The sequence below is a fragment of the Mixophyes fleayi genome, chromosome 11 (genome assembly GCF_038048845.1).
Source record: "Mixophyes fleayi isolate aMixFle1 chromosome 11, aMixFle1.hap1, whole genome shotgun sequence".
NCBI lineage: Eukaryota > Metazoa > Chordata > Amphibia > Anura > Limnodynastidae > Mixophyes > Mixophyes fleayi.
In genome coordinates this window covers 45,937,232-45,959,785 of record NC_134412.1, presented here as the reverse complement: position 1 = coordinate 45,959,785, position 22,554 = coordinate 45,937,232, and the positions used below count along the sequence as shown (strand labels likewise).

Here is a 22,554-nt window from a genome sequence, read left to right as displayed (position 1 = left end):
TGCATATAGAGAACCCCACAAGTGCATTACCAACCTACCTGCATCTGTATACTGTATATACAAGTGTATAAGTTCAACTGTATTCATACTGTTACTAATGTTGAACTACTGCTGTACTACAAGTTACCAACTGTGAGTAGCTGCATTTATTCATCTGTTATCATTTTTAATAAACAGTGTTTTTGTTTAAGTTACAAAAGCGTAATATCCACATTAACACCACTGAACACCTTTTATCAACATCAAAAGGTATAACCAACAGGTTATAGGCCCAGGTACTGTGTGTTAAGGTAAACGCTTAAACATATAGAAAGATAGCAAAAGTACAAGAAAATAAAAGGAAGTTGATATATTGCAGAATAATCCTTTATTCAGTACACAAAAAATGTGCACAGGCACCAGTATGAACTTTGCTAAATTAAAAGGTTCTGAGAATTATGCAACGTGGAAATTTGCAATGCAAATGTAGTTAATACGGGAAAAGTTGTGGAAAGTCACAGTGGGTACAGACGCCATTCCAAATGCTGATGAAGTGAATAGAGCCATGGGCACCATTGGCTTAGCTATAGAACAGCACGTGTATTCATCATTAATGATAAAAATTCAGCAAGGGAGATGTGGACTGCTCTGAAAAAATGCGTATTAGGACAAAGGTCTGATGAGAAGAATCAACTTGAGATGTACACTGAGCGGAATTAATTAAGTACTTGTGAGTACATAGACAAAATGTTGTAGATATTCCAGCAATTGGCATCTGTGGGAGCACTGGTAGATGACGAGGAAGTCGCAATGGTGATGCTGCAGAATCTTACACCAGAGTATGATTTCCTAGTAATAGCTTTGGAGTCCAACGTACCAAGTTAACAACAGAAATCGTGAGAGCTAAGCTACTGCAGTTTAAACAGAATTCCTGTCGAGGCAAATGCTGAAAGTACCACTCTACTCACAAAAAGTGCAAAGTCCAAGAAACCTAAGTTTAAATACTTCATATGTCATAAGATGGGGCACAAGGCATCTGAATGCAGACTAAGGGCTAGATTTACTAAGCTGCGGGTTTGAAAAAGTAGGGATGTTGCCTATGGCAACCAATCAGATTCTAGCTGTCATTTTGTAGAAGGTACTAAATAAATGAAAGCTAGAATCTGATTGGTTGCTATAGGCAACATCCCCACTTTTTCAAACCCGCAGCTTAGTAAATCTAGCCCTAAAAGTTAGAAGTGAACTGAAAACTCATGAAAAACCTAATGAGTCGACATTGAATGTAGCAGATAATCATAAGAAAGACTACTGGTATATGGACTCAGGGGCCACAAAACATTTTAGCTGCAATCTGGAATGGTTCAGTTTGTTGAAACCATGTGTTACAGTAAAAGGAATCGGTGGAAAGTTTCTTACTGCAACAAAAGTCATGACTATCGCAGTCCACCTGAATATAAAAGGTGAAACCATCACAAATATGCAAGACGTATTGTGTGTACCAGAGTTGGGAACCAACCTTGTCACTATAAGCATCTTGGGGGAGGGGGGGGGGAGGGTTATCAGGTCAAATTCGCAGAGGGCAAATATGTGGTTGAAAACCAGAAAGGTATTGTAATTGTAACAGCAACCATGTATAACTGTCTTTATGTCCTAGACACAGTAGAATGTCATGCATTGGCGGCTTCAGATAAGTCAATCAATGGAGCTGTGGCATATGAGATTGGGTCATCTGGAATATGACAACGTCCAGAAGCTTGCTGATGGGAATGGTGACAGGCATCACTGTGAACAGTTCTGAGAGACCGACATGCGATAGCTGCAGAAAGGGTAAGCAAACTCATTGCCCGTTACCAAAGTTGGCAACTAGAGCTGAAGCACCCCTAGCTCTAGTGCATACTGATGTGTGTGGTCTGATGAAGGTGAAATCAGACAGTGGCTACAGATACTTTCTGACACACATTGATGACGCAACTAGGATGACACATGTCTATTTCATAAAAGCCAAGAGTGAAGCCAAAGGAAAAATTAGGGTATACACAAGTCTTGAAGAGACTCAAACAGGTCTGAAATAAAAAGACTTGAGATCCGACAATATGGGAGAATACGGCAACAGGACTTTAGCTGAATTCTTAAGAAAATATTCCATACAGTACCAACTAACAATTGCCTACACACCAGAGCAGAACGGTGTGAGTGAACGAGCAAACAGCACAATTGTTGAACGAACATGAACTATGTTGAATGTCGCAGGTCTGGAGAAAAGGTTTTGGGCGGAAGCAGTGTTCACTGCAGTCTACCATAAAAACCGAGCTCCCACAATAGCTGTGGAAGGTAAACCACCACTGGAGGTGTGGTCCAGTAAAAAGCTAAGTGTCAACCATCTCCGTGTATTTGGCTGTAAGTTGTATTCCTAAAGAAAAGCAACGTAAGTTCGATACCTAGTCAGTCGAGTGTATCATGCTCGGGTATTGCCTACAGAGTAAAGGATACAGACTTTGGGACATTTAACAATAAACGTCTTATCAAATCCAGAGATGTGGTGGTTCACGAAAAAACGCCACCTAGTGGAGTAGTGGAACAGCAACCACAAGAAAAGTTTGTGACACTGGATGTTCAGGCAGCAGAAAGAGTGATTGAGACAGAAAATTTTATTGTGGATACCCAACCCGAAAACAGAAGTTCTATGAGTAGTAACAAAGGTATTCCCCCTAGGAGATATAGCGAGGAGTTCGTTAATCTAGCCTTTTGTGAACTGCAAAATATTGAAGAGGATAAATAAAGCAACAACTGGGAACAGTGGAAAGCTGTTATTGATACAGAGTTAAAAGCTCTGGATGACAATCATACCTGGACTGTAGTTGACAGGCCGAGTATCTGAGAACCGATCAGGAATAAATTGGACGGTACCAAAGCACGCTATAAAGCCCGCCTTGTGGCCAAGGGCTACAAACAAAAGTCCGGGATCGATTACGGAGAGATCTTCTCGCCTGTTGCCAGAAACAGCAACCTGAGGTTAGTGATTTATTGTTGTATCAGCTTGACTTTGATTTTGCATTCTTGAATATAGAATTGTTAGAGGAGATTTACATGGAGCCACCTGAACACTACAACGAGGGTGTCTGCAAAGAAGGTAAAGTCTGCCTCCTAAAGAAGTCACTTTATGGTCTTAAACAAAGTGGTCAATGTTGGTACATAAAACTTGATGCTGTACTGCTAGACATGGACTTTAATAGGTCAGAGACTGATCATTGCTTGTATTACAAAACCATAGAGGAAAAGATGTTCTTTATAGCTGTGTACGTAGATGATCTGCTAGCAGACCAAGAGAGACACGTCACCAGTACCAAACACCTGTTGAAACAGAAAATCAAATTGAAAGATCTAGGTCCTGTAAACAAGCTGTTGGGCATCAGGATCGTGCAGAATTTGAATGAAGGAACTGTTACAGTTGATCAACAGGCATACATCGAAAATATACTTACAAAGTATGGTATGTTGACGCAAAACCGACTATTACACCTGTGAATAAAAGCTTAAGAATGACAAAGGCAATGTAATTGAACCCCGGCTGTTTATTTAAAAGTGACAGTTCCATACCAGCATTTCTAAATTTCCACTTCAACCACTGAAGGACATCAAAAGGAGATCCAGTGCTCATGTCTGCCAAGTTTAAAACTAGTAGTTGTTCAAGTAACAAATCACAACACCCAATTGGGAAAGGTGAAAGCAGGCAACCCTGCCAGGTACCCCATCCCAGAAGAAAATGTGTACATTGGTTTTAATTTGTTTTAATGTCTGATACATTAATGGCAAACCTTGACAAACACTCACTGCCCATGAAAACTGTCCTTTAACTGAGTCAAATACTCTTGCCTGGTTGACGGTCCCCTTTATTTATTTAACACACATCTTGCATTAATATGTCTGGCTTTATCGGGCATAAACCCAGATTGACCTGGGTGTATGATACTGGATGATATTGAACTTGGCCAAATCTTAAGCTAGAATCCCAATATCCTGGCAATAATGACTTGGGACATTGGATGAGTTATAATCTATGAATAATATATATTTTATGTTTTTTGTTACAAGCAGACGCAACTGCTCACTATGAACGCCTGCTGCCTTTGTCGCTTTTCAGGCCTATTTATCAAATATTAACTGATGTAAGTTCTCCCTGCTAAAGTGGAAATCTGAACAATCAAGAGCAGTTGGGCTTGTCACACTATAAAAGGGATACTCTCTACAAGGTGTCCATCTATCAAAGTGGGAACCAGCATCATTTTGTCATTGCGGTGTTGGAACTTTCTGGGAGGAGGGAGGTTGGGGGGAAAAAAGGTGTGGCCTCTCCTTCTTTGCCCTGATATACCATGGGGCTTTTCCCACACCCCTTAGACTGTGAGGCAGGAAAATCTCCGGTATCGAGAAAGATTGGTACCATTGTGGTGAAATATAATGGAACAAAGTCCCTAAAATAAAAATAATAAACACTGCCCAAACACTAGTTTACCACTAGGTTATAAAATAATCTTCTTTATTTGTTGTCCTGTGTCTGTGATCCAAAGGGAAATTCTTTTGTTCTTTTAACCCTAAAAGCAGGGTCTGCCTTTTTTTTGTGTTTTGTATTTTCATACAATGGTTTAAAAGACAGAAGAACTTCCCATGGAAGGATGAACAAAGATTTTATTTTCATACTACACAGAATTGATCGATGTGGAGCACCTTGAGGAAACCGGGGGGGAAGATCATTCAGACTGCTGCCACACCCTACTGGGGTTTGTGGCAACAACGCAAGGGACAAGGCGCATAAGGGAAGCTATGAGTACACCAGGGACAAAATATCATCAGGAAAGTAGAAGTCTGCTGGCCTAAAATCATATCATAAATCTATAAATCACAATAAAGTGCAATTAGCTTTTGTATGTTGCACACAGAAAAAATTAATAAAGCATGCATCGAATGTTCACGATTCAATCCGAATTCCCATGACACAATGGGTGTCTCTGCAATTATATCCACACTAAATGAATTTCACTTGAAGTCAGAGTTCATAGCATATGAAACTCGAGTATGTTTTTCTAAATGAAGAAAGTGTCCCAATAATTAGCAGTAAAGTTTTACATATATAGGCACCAGTATGTATGTCAGTAGTTACTGGGCAATTCGCTGGGTAGCTATATTCCATATCCGTCGTTACAAATGATTTTGAGCTTTAAAATTTCATACCATAGTGCTTACAGATATTATTCGAGGGTGACATGTGGATCAAAAGAATAGAGGCGACATAGTAAACTACCTTTTTATAAAATTTAATAGCCGACCAAGGATTAAAAACGCTCACAGGTACGTAGTGCAGATTGTTCCTTGAAAGATATCTTTAATTGATGTAATACGCTGAGTCCTGTCAGATGAAATATTTTATTTTATATTAAAGCAATGACAATAGGTTTCATTAAGCACTTTATTAAATTGAACGTTATTTTAAAATGTGGTTTTGTATTTTCTATTGTGAAACCAAAATGTTCCAGTGTGCACTGGGAGCCATTGACTGGAAAGGCATGCTGCAGTTTGCTGAAGCACAAGCATGTGTAGAGCCCCCCCTGCGGGGAAACAGGGACAGACGCAACACAAAAGAACTTACCTTGTAAACGATGGTCACCTCCAGTCCGCCTCCGATATCCCAACTGCGATCCGATCCCAGCAGATCCGCAGCCGCAACCCTTGTCACCTCCAACCACGTCCCTCTAAGAAAGAGACAAAGATTACGGCCGTGCCTACCAGGTAAGGGCTGTCCGAGAATACAGCAAAGAACGAGGACACGGTCAGTCCAAGCTCACTTGCCGCCTCCTCACTTTGCTCTTGCCAAGACGCGGGGGACTACAGCCACTTAAGACCAGGACTAGTCCCAGGACTAATCCCGCCTCAAGTACCTCCCACACCTGCTGGTGAGGGCCTAACCGAAAGGGGGAATCGAGCGTGATACTCACCGGGACACTCCCACTTACGATCCTGTTCTTCTGCACCTTCCCGACACCTGCGGATGACAAGAACACACAGCCTCCCTCTGCACTGTCAGTGAGACTAAGAGGGCACCCACAAAACTGGACTGACTACAACTGCGACCCGACCCTAACAACACTCTAATGGTCGGCAACGCAACTAAGTCAAACCACTATGACTAACTAGGTGTGGTGCACTAACGGAACTGCTCACTTACACACTACGGGGAACACCAGCCGGTGTTCACGGACTATACCGGAGGGCGGTTCCTAACCCCCCTCACCCAGGTCTAACCAAGGAGACTGTCTCCTCACTATGGGGTCACCCACAGACCCTAAGGACTGGTTGCTTCAAGCCCGGCTAAGGCTCAGTGGAACAGCCCACTAACCCGCGGGCCGACTGCCGCACGGAACAGCCGATCGAAACTGAACCGCCCGACTGCCTGTACTCTGGTATCTCACACGTGTCCTTATGTCCGGAGCCACAGGTCCATCTGCACGTAACCGGCCTTGGGGATCCTCAACCAGAACCACGGGCCGCCCCTGGAACTGCCTTAAGGTGTGCTCCACTGCCACCAACTCACTTAGCCACCCCCATCTGGGAACCAGTGTGACTCCGGGGACCTAAGGGACGGGAAAACTACGTGTGTTCTCCCCTGACTGTGTACGCTGGTAGCTACACTTGTCCCCCACAGCACGGGTTAGCACAGAACAACACAGGAACAAGAGCCTACCTTTAATGGGGGCCTGACGTCTTGCCCCTGGACACAGTTATGCAGCACACCCCAAAATACAGTAATACAAACAATACTCGCCGCACAGACAAAATAAATGCAGTATACAGTACTTTGCACGCTACTTACCAGAGCACACCGCTGCTAGCCAACCAGCCGGTTGCTACAGCACCACAGAAGCCTCGCTCCACTGTACCTCCTAACTCCGTGTGCTCACCTTACACAGGACCGCGCCTACACTCACGAGGCTCTCGCGCCTCTACCACACCACCAGGGCCGTCTGTCCTTCACACCATGGGCCTCTTGCCCAGTTGCACACAGAGCCTTGTGCTCTGATTAATGGGCCTCAGCCCCCTCTCTAACTCAGGGCTCTGAGCCCACTAACTAGGGCCTAGTGCCCTGCTACCTAGGGGCTCTAGCCCCCACCTACTTAGGCCTGTGGCCTTCCTAACTAACTGAGGGCCTTGTGCCCTTTTAAGCCTATGGGCTACCAGCCCCTACGTAGGCCCTGTGGCCTTCCTATGGCCTCTAGGCCACTAACTACCTAAGGGCCTTGTGCCCTTGCACCTGGGGCTCTCACGCCCCCTGCCTAACTAACTAACAGGGCCTTGTGCCCGTTAACAAAAGTATTGTGGCCTACTGGCCCACTAACTTTATCGGGGCCTAGTGCCCAAGTCCCTGGGCCTTGTGCCCCTAATTTACTGCTCCCACGGGCCTTGCGCCCGACCGTAGCAACGGGCCTAGTGCCCGAATTTACCATTGAGGCTACTTACCTGCTCTGCGCAGGAATCTGAACTTGCCATGCCGTCTTCTGCCTTCTTTCTCCGGGTCTTCCAGACCCTCCAGCCAGCGGCGCCTCTTCTCCCGTTCGGCGCGGGTCTTCTTGCTGCTTCTGTGGCGGGGGCGCTCTCAGTCCTTACAAGGGCTCCCCGCCGACGATCTCCGCTGCTTCTGTTCTTCTTCCACTCCGGACGTCCCACGACGTCCTTCTCTCTCCGCCGCCGGACTCTTTGTGGCAAAATGGCGCCACCCGGCGACTTATATAGTCGCCGGCATGACGTCATCAGCCGGCGCGAGCGCTGATTGGCTCGCGTTGGCGCCAATCTTTTAAATGGCCGGGCGCGAGCCTCGATTGGCTCGCGTATCCGGCCACTGATTGGCCAGCGGGGAAAGATGAGCCCTGATTGGCTCATCCTTCCTCCGCTGCCAGAACCTGGAAGGAAGAGGTTATACTTACCGCCGCTGGAGCGCTGGATGGGTAAGTTCTTCTCCTCTTCTTTCTTTACCCTCTTGCTGGGCACCGGAGCTGGGGACATCTTCTGTCCCTCCAGGGACGCGGCGATGGCGGGCATCTTCGCCCGCTTCTCGGGCACAGGAGCTGGGGACATCCACTTCCAGACAGTGGCTGCCAATGCGTGATGCGACACGTAGTTCCTCAGTAGTTTAGTAAAAACCAGCCAGGCATTTAGAGCTGTTTAAGATTGTACACACCATCTTTATTTTCGCATTCAACTTTTTTGCTTGCTAAATTCCATACTTTTCCTGCAAGGACTGGCGAGCAGGCAATCTTATTGAACTGGGTTATAACTTTGGGTGTTAATCTTGTATGTGCAAAGAGTTAGATTTTTTTTTGTGACAGATTAAAATGGTTTCATAGTATCCCTGAGGGACTGGATTTGGAAATTACATTAAATACAGAAACTTGGGGGCTAGAAATTGTAAGATGAAATGTAGTAGCTGTTGTGAAAGAGTCCCTGGTGAATGCTTAAAAGGTGTCCAACACTGTCATCTGAGGAATATTTGAATTATCAGCTTGCCAATCTAATGTGGCACCCTTAGTAATACTGGCTTGAACTCCCTATTATGTCCACAACAAAATTGAAATTGCAAGCAATGAGTAGTGATCAAGCATGAATACTCTTAATATTAAAGAATTTGGTAATTCACCAAAGTAAAACTGTTGGTCTGTAAAGAAATTTATACATTGCGTGCCAAGTTCCAAAAGTATAAGTTTACTTGTAAATCTAATTCTGGTGTATGTAAGTACATCATCATCATCATCATCATCATCATCATCATCATTTATTTATATAGCGCCAGCAAATTCCGTAGCGCTTTACAATTGGGAACAAACATTAATAAGACAATACTGGGTAATACATTACAGACAGAGAGGTAAGAGAACCCTGCTCGAAAGCTTACAATCTATAGGACAATGGGAGTTAGAAACACAAGGGCATGTGCTACATCATTCTGCACAATGGACCAGCCAGACTGCAAAGGTAAAAGTACTGAGTGGGCTATGTGTGTTGCAATGTTGGTCAGATGGTTGTTGTCCTGCGTTAGCAGTGTAGAGGATGGTAATAGGGTAATCTAGGGAAATTAAGATGATGGTTGAGGAATATCATAACCTTGTCTGAAGAGGTGGGTTTTCAGTGAACACTTGAAGGTTTGAAGACTAGAGGAAAGTCTTAATGTGCTTGGGAGGGAATTCCACAAAGTGGGTGCAGCCCGGAAAAAATCCTTTAACCGAGAATGGGAGGATGTGATGAGAGTGGAGGAGAGACGTAGATTTTGTGCTGAACGGAGGTGTCGAGTAGGGAGATATTTCGAGATAAGTGAGGAAATGTATGTCGGTGCAATTTTGTTGATGGCCTTGTATGTTAGTAGAAGAATTTTATATTGGATTCGTTGAAATACAGGCAGCCAATGTAGAGACTGACAGAGTGGTTTAACAGAGGAGTAACGGTTTGTAAGGAAAATCAATCTAGCCGCTGCATGCAAAATAGATTGTAGGGGTTCAAGTCTGACTTTGGGAAGACCAGTAAGGAGGGAATTGCAATAGTCGATGTGGGAGATGATGAGTGCATGAATTAATGTTTTTGCAGTGTCTTGTGTCAGATATGTGCATATTCTGGAAATGTTCTTTAGGTGTATGTAACATGATTTAGATATAGAGTTGATGTGGGGAATAAACGACAGTTGTGAATCAAGGATTACACCTAGGCAACGAGCTTGCGGGGTGGGATTTATGGTCATGTTAGCAACAGAAATAGAAATGTCAGACAGGAAGCTTCTGTTTTTGGGTGGGAATATTATTAATTCAGTTTTTGAAAGATTGAGTTTGAGTTGGCGAGAAGACATCCAAGATGGAATGGCAGAAAGACAGTCAGTAACGCGAGACAACACAGATGGTGAAAGATCAGGAGAGGATAGATAAATTTGTGTATCATCCGCATAGAGATGATACTGAAATCCAAAGGAGCTTATTAGTTTTCCAAGAGAAGTGGTGTAGATAGAGAATAGCAGAGGACCTAGGACTAAGCCTTGTGTAACTCCAGCTGATAAAGGAAGCGGAGCAGAGGTGGATCCAGAGAAATTAACACTGAAAGAGCGATTAGATAGGTAGGATGAGAACCAGGATAGGACAGTGCCTTCAAGACCTAGGGATTGTAGCGTTTGTATGAGGAGAGAGTGGTCAACAGTGTCAAATGCAGCAGATCGATCCAGGAGAATTAGAAGAGAGTATTGGTTATTATTTTTTGCTGTGATCAAATCATTGACAACTTGGTCAGCGCAGTCTCTGTGGAGTGTTGAGAGAGAAAGCCTGACTGAAGAGGATCCAATAGGTTGTTTGCTGTAAGAAAGTGTGTGAGGCGGGTGTAGGCAATTCTCTCGAGAAGCTTGGAGGGGCATGGGAGCTTGGAGATGGGGCAGTAATTTATGAGAGATTTAGGGTCAGAATTCTGTTTTTTTTAAATGGAGTACATGGTATCATAAAACAACAAAGTTTCTCTTCGAGGCAAGCAATGTGATAGTAGTAGAATATTGTAAACAGCATCCAACACTGCACATCCTCCCTTTTGAACATACCTCCATAACTCTTCACTACACTGCTCAATGTTCGTAACACTGTATCACAGTTTGTGCCCCCCTCCCAAATATGAATTTTGTGTATTTTTTTTTCTATTCCCCCCCCCCCCCCCCCCCCCCACCCTGTCCTATTTTTGTCCTGGATTCGTGGTAAAAGTTACAAGGAAACTGCCTATACAGTGGAGCAATGGGTTTTTTTTTTTTGTTTGTTTTGTTGTGTTTTTTTTTTCTCCTAAGATCTGTCCATATTGACTTTGAGTCTCCTTGCTGTGGAAGTGGGGACTATGCATCCATTACCACCACCTCCTAGGCTATAAAATTAGCTAAATATTTGCTAACCTTAAAAACAAAAAAACGTACTTAAAAGATAACTTTTCAATAATAGATACAAACAGCCCAGAAAGGACTTCCGCATTGACCCACTGGTGTACCCTCAAAAAAAAAAAATAGCACAACATTGTTTCACTGTGCCCTCCTTTATTCTTTCCTTATTTTTCCATGATCTTTTCTTCCTCTTCTGTCTTTGTTTCTTCAGTATGTGCTGCTCCCTGTACGTATCATTACTCACTGGGTTGGCAGGTGCTGATGTCCGGCCCGACCCTGTCAGGGAGCAGAGAGGAGGGCACAAATATATATATATATTTTTTTTTTTGCTGGCGGGGAAGTGTCTCTCCGGCATGGTGCCCCGCCTTGCTAACTATGTTCCGCCGGCCTTGGGCAAAGCCATGTCACATATAGGCATGTCACATCACTAGGAGTTTCCCTGGTGTTACAGAATTGCTAGGCTATCTCTAAACCCACTTGCACTTCTCTGAAAACACCTGTGGTTTGCTGCCAGTGCCACACGCACCTGCTAACCATGGTGAGCAGGGATATAACTCCCAAACTACCTTGAAGTCTTGACAAACGTGCTGACTGTCCCACCTAAATCTGGACCAATGGAAAGTATGACCTCCAACTATGGAATATATCTGCCAAAATTCCATATTGTAAAATGTATATGCAATGCAGCGAATGTCTCCAAACTATGCCCTTCCAGCAATAACCTGCAGCCTTCCATTTTGGATAGTGTAAATCTGACAAAAAATGGGGACTATTGGCACAAGTGCCTCTGATCTACATGCAGTGTGACAACCCCGCCTATACTTTTACTTGTTATAATGAAATGTTTGTTATATAACACTCCATCTTTTTCTGCATATACTGTGACCCCCCCCCCCCCCCACACACACACACCTATATATGTCTGTGTGGCTCCAAGGGGAAGTGTATATGCACAGTAATATGCAAACTATATGAGAGTGATAGCAATGACCAGCAAGAAGTATTTCTAAGTTTAAGAACACAAGGCTAGAGAAGCAGGCTCAGAGGTACAGATGGTGATTGAATATTAGAAGGAGAATACAAGGAAACAGGGCCCTGCTTGTGAGAGCTTACATCCTAAATCACTGTTTCTCAACTCCAGTCCTCAGGACCCACTAACAGTGCAGGATTGCCAGGTGACCAGTAAATTAATACCACCTGCTACACTGTGTCAGTCAATAATAAATACACCAGTGCTCCAGCAAAGAGATATGGAAAACATGTCCTGCTAGGGGGTCCTGAGGACTGGAGTTGAGAAACACTGTCCTAAATGGAAAGGTAGAGACACAAATAGGGTGGTACTGAGTGGGGGGGTGAAAGCTGGGATTAAGCTGATAGGCTTGAATAAAGACAGGCATGCTTAAAGCTTATGAGAGCAGAAGCTAACCTGATGGAGCGTGGGAGGCCAAGAACGGAACCTTGGAGAAGTTTAACAAGTAAGGGAAGAGGGGGGAGGAGAGTTTGCAAAAGGAGGGAGTGGTCAATGGTATCGAATGCAGCAGAGCGGTCGAGAAGGGTGAGAAGTGTCCTTTTAAATTTAGCGAAGAGTAGGTTATTAGTGACAATAAGGGCAGTTTTGGTGGAGTGGAGAGGGCGAAAACCACATTGGAGTTGGTCAAGGAGTGAGTGAGAAAAGAGAATGAAGGCAAGACAGTTGTCGAAGTTTGGAGGCAAAAGGAAGGAGGTAAATGGGATGGTAATTAGAGAGAGAGGCAGGGTCAAGGGATGGTATCTTGAGTATAGGGGAGACAAGAGCATGTTTAAGGGAGGAGGGAAAGATTCCAGAGGAGAGGGATAGATTGAGGAGGTGGGCAATGTGGAAGTAGAGGGGGGTTTCGTACTGTGGAAGGGGGTGAGCAGGAGAAAAGGGAGCGGAATTCATCTGCAGATACTGGAGGGAAGGAAGACAAGGAGTGTGGGCTAGCAAGTAGATAGGAGGGGAAGGAGATAGCATCCACAGAGGAGGTGGGAGAGAGGGTGCGGCAAGAAGGGACTGCTGGGAGGTGATGTCATGATATATTGACTCGATTTTGGAGGTGAAGTGGGTAACAGTTGATAGCAGAGAGCGAGGAGGGGAGTGGGAGTGGGATTGGAGAGAGGAGGGAGTTGCAGGTGCTGAAAAGACTGGCTTGAAGTGTATATATGTACGCATGTGCGATCTTTTTCGCTATTTCACTCTTATGCTCTCATCCCCAACGCTTGCTAGACAGTCCTCTAACTGGACATTGGCCACTTGTTGGCACCAGTCTTCCCACCCACAGCACAAGTCAGCTATTTAAGCTTCCTCCCAAGTACTGCACTAGCTGTTCCACTAATTAATTATACCCAAGTGTTCCACCTGTTGTTAGGTTCTGAATGCACTCGGTCTAGATTTGCAAGAACCTAGCAAGGTGTGGAGTCTAAAAACCCCCTGGTATTCGCCAAGAACCACCGCAAGGTGGGATGGACTTGGCTGCAAGGGAACTGCAGGTCGCGGTTCTTGGTTTGGCCCCTAGAAGTGAGCGAGATAGGTGAAACTGACAATACAAGGAGTGGGGCTAAATACCTTTGAGAGGACTGTTGTATTCACAGGTAGGACAAGCAGACCGGAGCGGGCGGAGTGCTCAATGCGGACTGGGTACACAAGGTGGATGACAGGTGAGCGGTCTTACAGCCAAGCTGGTTGGTACTTGGTTCTGAAGGCCATGGGGTAATGAAGTAAACAGGAGAATGGTCTAACATTCTAGCCGAGTCGGTACACGGTTCAGATGTGGAAACCTCACGGAGGAGTATTGCAGGATCGAAGCAGAAACGCAGAAGCAAACAGTCACAGAGAGCTCCGGGAACACAAGGGTAGTCAGGAGGATAACCTGTTGATCTGACACAGGTATGATGTCAGATCCTCTCTTTAGTTCGGATTCCCAGCCACAGGGTCACATGATGATCCTAATCGCAACCCAGGCTAGCGACTGACAGATGCTGGAGAGAATACATGTGAGCGCTCTTACACCTGTGTTTTGTCTGGGTGCAGACTTAACCCTGTCTGTATCCTGCAGGTTCTCAGGGAAAATAGTCTTTTCTTTCCTTTGTAGTGCGTGGCAAACTGCCCCTATTGCCACATACAGCTCCCCTAAGCTTTGTCAACCTAGGCTAAGCGGATACTGCAGGGAGCGCATGTTTACAGGAGAGAGCATCCGCGTTTGTATACATAGCTCCTGGTCTATGCTCTATATTGAAATGAAAGGGCTGCAATGCCAAGAACCACCGGGTCACTCTGGCCTCCTTTTTTATCTGCATCCATTTTAATGGAGCAAGGTCTGTCACAAACGTGAACTCGCTACCCAAAAGTTAGTACCGGAGGGCTTCCACAGCTCATTTGATGGCGAGAAACTCCTGTACAACAGCTGCATATTTCTTCTCTCTAGGTAAGGGTCTGCAACTTAAATACAGGATCGGTTTTTCCTCTCCCTCTACTTTTTGTGAAAATACCGTGCCCAGACCTTAGCGAAATCAGGTGCTTCTAGCATTGGTGTTGTACACTATGCCAACCTTGGGTCCTCCCAAGCAGCTTCAGACAGGCTTAGCTTGTCTGGATAGGCTTTCTTGAGAAGCTCTGTCAGTGGTGTAGCCTGATTAGCAAAGCTCTCTATGAATCGGTGGTAGTAATGCTCTCAATTGGGTTTTTCTCTCTGGCTTTGGCCAATTCTTTATGGATTTCACCTTGTCTACCTGGGGTTTGACCTTCCCACGTCCAACTAGATATCCCAGGTATTTTGCCTCTGGCATGGCTAATGTACATATTTCGGTATTGGCCGTAAGGCCATGTGCCCTCAAAGATTCCAACACTGCCTCCACTTTGGGAAGATGTGACTCCCAATCATGATCATAGATGACTGTCCTCCAGATATGCAATGGCATATGCTCTATGGAGCTTATCCATAGCCCTCTGAAATGTGACCTGTGCCCCATGCAGCCCAAAAGGCAATACTTTATACTGGAATAAGCCTTCAGGCATAGAAAATGTGGTTTTTGGCTTGGGAAAGGCTGTTGGGCTTGGGGAAAGGCTTTGTGAGGTCTAAAGTGGATAAATACATACTCCCAGCTAAACTCTCAACCAGTTCATCTATTCGTGGCATGGAAAATGTGTGAAACTGGGAGACCTTATTAAACTGTCTAAAGTCGTTAGAAAAGGGTATCGTCCCATTAGGCTTTGGGACCTACACAATCATGCTTAAACTGGGCGTTGTGGATGAATCCACCAGCGAGTGCAATAGTCTGTTTTCAACTTCCCTCTTCACCGCAGCTTGTCTGGCCTCTGGTATAGGGTAGGGCCGTTGCTTAACTACCCCCCCAGATCATGTGACTATCATTCTCTATCAGGGCTGTAGGCCCAGGGACAGGAGAAAAGACATCCTTGTTTTGAGCCACCATTTGTGCCACCTGTTGCTTCCAAGGTGGTGTCAGGGAGGTCTCAATGGGTACCTCACAGGCTTCTGTTTTAACAGCTAGCATTGAAGTCCCAGGATTCTCCTCATGCCAAGGTTTTAGTAAATTGACATGGTAAATCTGTTCTCACATTCTACCCAACTGGCGGACCCTATAGTTCACCTGGCCAACCGCCTCTGACTTTATAAGGTCCCTGCCAGTGTGCAGTTGCCACTTGCTATCCTGGGTGGCAACAAGAACCAAAATCTAATCGCCTGGGTTGAAAGAGCAAATTGCTACGAGAGTGTCATAATGCCTTTTCTGACACTGCTAGGCATCCTCTGAGTCTTGTTTCAACAGAGGTTCTTTTTGCCTCATCCTTTTTTACAGTTGGACAACAAACTGAACCACATTTGGCTCCTTTGGTTTTTGTTGTTCCCAACCTTCCTTGAGTATGTCCAAATTCCCACAGGTTGCCGTCTATACAAGAGTTCAAATTCACTAAACCCCATTGAGGCTTGTGGTACTTCCTAAACCGCAAACATTAGAAAAGAGAGGAGTGTATCCCTATCTCTTTTATTGTGCCATCACCCTATTAATGATTTGTTTTAGAGTACGGTTAAAATGCTCCACCAGCCCGTCCATTTGCGGGTGAAAGACTGAGGTGCGGAGGGCTTTTATGCCAAGTAGCTGACTTTACTCCTTCATCAATTTTGACATAAAAGGGGTGCTCTGGTCTGTCAGAATTTCTTTTGGAATTCCCAACCTCATATAAGGAAGTAGGAGCTCTTTTGCTATAGTTCTTGACTTCATATTACGTAGGGGAATGGCTTCTGGATAGCGCGTGGCATAGTCCAGAATCACCGAAACCTACTTCTGTCTGAGTCGATTTCTCTAGCAGACCCACCAAGTCCATTCCTATTCTTTCAAAGGGTACTTGAATGACTGGAATAGGAATCAATGGGGTCCTGTAATCAGGTTTTGGATAAGTTTTTTTTTTTTTTTTTTTTTTTTTTTTTTTTTTTTTACATACTGGGCAGAATAAATAATGCCTTTTTTTTACTGCCATACATATTCCTGGCCAGTAAAACTGTAGTGGAAGTCTTTCCCAAGTCTTGTCCTTTCCCAAATGACCCCCACAAAGGGGTGTGTGTGTGTGTGTGTGTGTGTGTGTGGCTTTTAGTGCTAAAGGTACGTGAAAATAAGGTACATCATCTGCCAACCTTGCAGCTTTTACCACACCATTGACTTCCACAACAGTTTTAAATGCATTATCTAGGGAGGCACCATTAAACTGAACTCTAGCAAAGTCCTGTAATGAAATAAGACTTGGAATTGTGGAGTAGTCCTCAGCTCCCTCTGGTGACCGAAAAAGTCCCCATGACAGTGTTGCTGGCAAATTATTGGCTTAATTCCTTCTTTTGTTTCTTTGGGCAAGACTTGGGACGAGTAGCGGTTGTGGACCTTTATTCAGAATCCTTCAATGACAGTTCTGTTGTCTCTTTTCCCGGGCCCATTGAGAGTTGGACAGGTTCCTTTTAAGATTAGACTTCAGCCGGTGTATCAGTTACTGACATGTCCAGCTGAATTTGGTCACTAAGAACCTCCTGGAACAGGGGAAAGTCTTGCCCCAGGATAAGGGGGTATGGTAGTTTTGGGGCTATGATGGCCACTACCGCAACTGTTTAGCCTTTTAGGGTAATTGAAAGGAGAGTCTGCTCGTATTCCTTAGTAGTTCCATGGATGCACAGCACCTTAACCTTAGGTACCCCTGCAGACACCTCTTTTGGAACGACCGAACTGGAAAGCAATGTCAACTCTTCCTGAGTCCACCAGGACAGTCACCCGACATAGTGACTAATTTCCTGTGGTAGGGGATATGGTGTAGCAATTAGGAAAGGCTGATCCCATCCGAGCCATAAACAATCTGTTGGTGCCTGTTGCTTTGGCAAATCGGCACGGAAATGCCCAGGTTCATCACATTCAAAACAGACAGGTGGGGAAACTTCTCTTGCTTGCTCTGGCAGCCATGGTGTCCACTTTTGCTTGAGCAATAGCTTTGGATTCCCCTCTGCATGTGTTGCAGTGCTGAATAATGGTTTATCGTCATAACAAGCTCCTTGTAAGACTTTGAATCCGCTTGCAACACCCATCTCTGCATTTTCCACGATGACACCATTTGTGAAAAGCACGCCAAAGAAAATGCTCCTCACACAACTTTGCTGAAACCCTTTTGTTATTTATTCTCTTGTTGGGATGGAACATACAGTTCCATCCCTCAGTAATTTCAGCAAACACATCAAACAATATTTACAAGTCCATGCATCCCTAATGCTTGCTAGACAGTCCCCTAACTGAACACTGACCCCTTGTGGGGACCAGTCTTTCCCCCCACAGCACAAGTCAGCTATTTAAGTTTCCTTCCAAGCACTGCACTAGCTGTTCCACTAAACAATTACACCCAGGTGCTCCACCTGTGCTGAGTTAATCCTGTCTGTACCCTTAGCCTGCAGATTCTCAGGGAAACTATTTGTCTTTCCATTACTAGTGTGTGGCAAACTGCTCTATTGCCACATAAATATATAATTTATTTATTTTTTAATTGGAGATTAGCGGTTTGGATTCTGTCTAATCCGACAGATCCTAGGTTTGGTGTTGTAAGTGAAACGGAGTCATGATTTGGTACCAATTTCGGATCTCAAAATGTCAATGAAAAACTTGTGAGTTTGGGATCGTCATCCTCTATAATTAACCCTCCCTCGTTTTCTCATGTGTCATTTTAGAACATGCAGCGTGCAGGGAGTGCTCTACTCTGAAATTAACACTTAAAGTTTAACTACAGAATACAGCGTTGGACAATGGGAAAGAGGGCCAGAGAAAGCCATAGAATAGCTGTGATTATTGTAAAGCAGTTCTGTAGGGATAAATCGGCAAGAATAGTTTGAAATTAAACTAGTTGTTCAGCAATCTGTCAGTTTAGATGAAGTAGTGGCTACTGGTTGTTGTTAATGTGTGTGTGTGTGTGTGTGTGTGTGTGTGTGTGTGTGTGTGTGGGGCAAAAAGGGCAGTTTACCACAGACCATTAAGGGAAAGGCTAATATTTTCACTGGCAGGCTGTTGCTGCAGACAGGGTTAAGTCTTCATTCTTTTCTACACATAGAACACAGGTGGCGCACATGGATATGATTAATGGTTTACCCAGTTAGTTTTGGGGAGGAAGCATAAATGGCTCCTTTTGATGTTGTGGACTGGGCGACCAACATCAACCAGTGAGTTGACCAAGTATCTAGCTAGTAGCAGGGTTGCATGATATTGTAAATACTTCTGTTCATTTGATCTACAAGACCTACATTGGACCTACAAGAGTTGCTAACTTTACTGTTCTGACATTCAAGAATAAAATTACAGCAAAGTGGTTCAGCAAACCTGTGTCCACATAATCTGTTGGGCAAATTATATTTTGTGTGTTTTTTGGGGTTTTTCCTATTTTTGCTATTGCTGGTCTGTTCATTTGTTGAACAACTATGGATTATATGTATTTTACACACTATATAGACATAACTATTTGGCCACACCTGTTAATTATTGAATAACATAGTTGATGAGGTTGAAAAATGATACCAGTCTATCAAGTTCAACCTGTTTTTGATCTCCTGCAATCCCACTCTTATATTTGAAATTGTTCCAGATAAAGCAACTGCCAATCTGTTTCAATTGGAAAATTCCATCCTGACCCAACGGAGTCCTTTTTCTCCATGGATCCACTACTGTCCTTCATTTTAATTAGTGGTCGTAACCCTGGATACTTTTTCAGCTAACATTTGTCTAACCCTCTTTTAAATATATGAATTGAATCTTCCATCGCAACCTTCCCTGGCAGTGAATTCCATAGCTTGCCTGCCCTTACTGTAAAGAATCCCTTACTTTGCTGGTTGTGAAACTTCCTCTCTTCTAATCTTAGGGTGTGCCTGTGTGTCCTTATACAGTCCTTCGGGTGAAAAGTTCTCATGAAAGTTCTCTGTATTGACCCTTAATGTATTTGTACATGGTAATCATGTCTCCTCTTAGACACCTTTTTTTTCTAAAGTAAACATGCCTAAACTGGCTAAACTTTTTTCATAACTTAATGACTCCATAATATTTATCAATTTTGTCACCCTTCTCTGAACCCTTTCTAGTTCAAAAATGTCAAAATGTCATTTTTTTTTATTGTTGTTGTTTTTTATGGAATAATGCCAACAACTGTACTCCGTATTCAAGATGAGATCTTACCAATGATTGATATAGTGGCAAAATTACATTGTCTTCCCTTGCACCTATACCCTTTTTAGGTATGCCAATATTTTATTGGCTCTTGCAGCTGCTGCTTGACATTGAGCACTATTGCTAAACCTACTCTCTATGAGCACTCTCAAAATCTTTTCCATTTTAGATTCCCGTAAATTTGTCCCATTTCATCTATAGATTGCTTACTTGTTTTTGATCTCCAAGTGCATAACCTTACATATATCTATGTTAAACTTCATCTTCTATTTGACCGCCCAATCCTCCAGTTTATTCAAGACCCTCTGCAGAGAAACTACAACTTGCTCTGATTTTATCTTACAGAGTTTGGTGTCATCTGCAAAAATTTTAAATTTTGCTCTCTAAACCATCACTAAGGTCATTAATAAATGAATTAAAATGCAGTGTTCCCAGCACAGAACCTTGAGGCACATTACTTAAAACTTTTGACCAATTAGAAAATGTTCCATTTCTCCCACAACTCTGTTCCTTATTCTCCAACCTGTTTTCAACCTAATCACAAATGTTGTTTCCTAGACCCAGTTCCCTTATTTTGTAAACAAACTTCTTGTTTTGTGGAAAGTGGAAGCATTTAGGAACCACAGCAACTCCGCCACAAAGTTGAAGAGCACGTAAAATCAGAGCGGGGTCAACGACTGCTAAGGTGCATGGTGTGTAAGTCACCAACACTCTACTGATTCCATAGCTGAAGAGTTCCGAACTTCCACTGGCATTAATGTAAGCACAAAAACTGTGCGGCGGGAGCTTAATAGAATAGGTTTCCATCGCCAAGCATCTGCTTGCAAGCCTCACATCACCAAGACCAATGGCAAGCGTTGGTTGGAGTAGTGTAAAGCACCGGACTGTGGAGCAGTGGAAATGTGTTCTGTGAAGTGACAAATCACGCCTCTGTTTGACAGTCAGATGGGCGAGTCTGGGTTTGGTGGATATCAGGAGAACATTGCCTGCCTGACTGTATTATGTTAACTGTGTAGTTTGGTGAAGGAGGGATAATGGTATGATGCTGTTTTTCAGGGTTTGGGCTAGGCCCCTTATCTCCAGTGAAGGGCAATCTTAATGCTTCAGCATACCAAGTCATTTTGGACAATGCTATGCTTCCAAGTTTGTTGCAAAGGTTTGGGGAAAGCCCTCTTCAATTCCAACATGACTGTGCCCCAGTGCACAAAGCAAGGACTACAAAGACATGGTTTGAAGAGTTTGGTGTGGAAGAACTTGACTGGCCCGCACAGAGCCGTTACCTCAACCCCATCGAACACCTTTGGGATGAACTGGAATGGAGATTGCGAGACAGGCCTTCTCGTCCAACATCCAACATCACCTGACCTCCTAAATGCTCTACAGAATGAATGGGCACAAATTCCCACAAAAACACTCTCAAAATCTTGTGGAAAGCCTTCCAAGAAGAGTGGAAGCTGTTATCAGTGCAAAAGTGGGATCAACTCCATATTAAAGTATATGTGTTTGAATACAATGTCACTACAGTCCCTGAAACCTTTTTTTGTTTCTTTATTTATTGATGAACACTCATACATTTATGGTTCTGTGAGAATTCTGTTGTTTGTTTCTCTCTTGGTAATGTTTTTTTAATATAGGTGATTTTAGTATAGTATTTTTCTATTTTTCATGCTATTCCCCTTAATTAGACCTTGTTCTTTTATGTAGTGGTATACGTAACTTAATATCTGTTTTTCAATAATACATTATCTACCTAACATGGGTCTTCTATTTCCTAGCTGGTTAATATGTTCTGATAATTGCAAGTGTTTTTTCATTATTATCCTAGATGCAGGTCTTTTCAGATCAAATTGCTGCAGTATCCGGTGCTTGGTATGCCTAAGGTGTTGAATGACGCTACATTTGGGAGTCACCAGCACCGGTTTCTTCTTTTTTTTTTTTTTTTGTTTTTTTACTCTAATTAATAGTATATAAAATTAACTACATTTTTTATATATATATATATATATATATATATATATATATATATATATATATATATATATATATATATATATATATATATATATACTCATACTCTGTGCTTCTCTACTTGGTTCAATACAAGTTCACAGTTAGATCTTATTATATATTATATCTTTACAACTATTACGGTTTGTGCGTAGTCTTTTTTTTGTCAACATGAATGTTCTTATTTCTGTTAATATTTTTATTTTTGTTAGCACTTTCCAAATTTTGGTAATTGCACAGATTTACCCAGCTCTTATATTTCCTTACACTATAATTTCATTACATATTCATTGTTGCTTAGACTTGCATCTTAATTTCACACTGGGTCTTCAGGACCCGCCAATGTGAGGATCGTAGCACACACACTTGTTTTTTTTTGCTTTTCCTAATCATGGATGTCTAAATGTACCACAGCGCAAGGGTAAATTCTTCTTTGCTGATTTCTTGACCCCAGGTAAGTAATTAAAGGGTCTTTATATAATGCTCTTTGTTAAAGTCACTGGTAATTTATTTCAGATTCCTACATTTCAGTTAACATTTGGCACTATGCCATATGAGTAAATTCTTGAGTACCTCTTTTATGGGTTATATTATATATACCATATATAATGTTATAGGTAAACAAAATATATTTGCTGCAAAAACTAAAAACTGCATTACCTGTTCTCTAATTGAGTTATAGGTACTGATGAGAAGGTGGACCAATACTCTTTAAAACAACAACACTGCATGGAGGTGCAACCTTGTAGGTCTGAAGAAGGATCTACACTGGGTAAGCAAAGCATTCTTTGCCCAATGCAGATGATGCATGATTGTTTGAGACAAAAAGATGTAATTGAGGAGGACCTATCGTGTAGTTCTGATTGAATCGTTCACCTTTTAGCTGTGATGCAGTCACTAGCATTTTGACTGAGTTGGAGAGGATTGTACAA

At 43.2% G+C, this 22,554-nt stretch overlaps 1 protein-coding gene across 1 annotated transcript in view; it reads left to right on the top strand.

Moving 5' to 3' along the window:
* FOXR1 (forkhead box R1) overlaps positions 1-22,554 on the top strand; it is a 49,598-nt gene that overhangs the window by 6,492 nt on the left and 20,552 nt on the right. Inside the window, exon 2 of the mRNA XM_075189613.1 lies at positions 22,305-22,394. Coding sequence (XP_075045714.1) covers positions 22,305-22,394 — 90 coding nt within the window. The remainder of the gene's footprint in view (positions 1-22,304; positions 22,395-22,554) is intronic.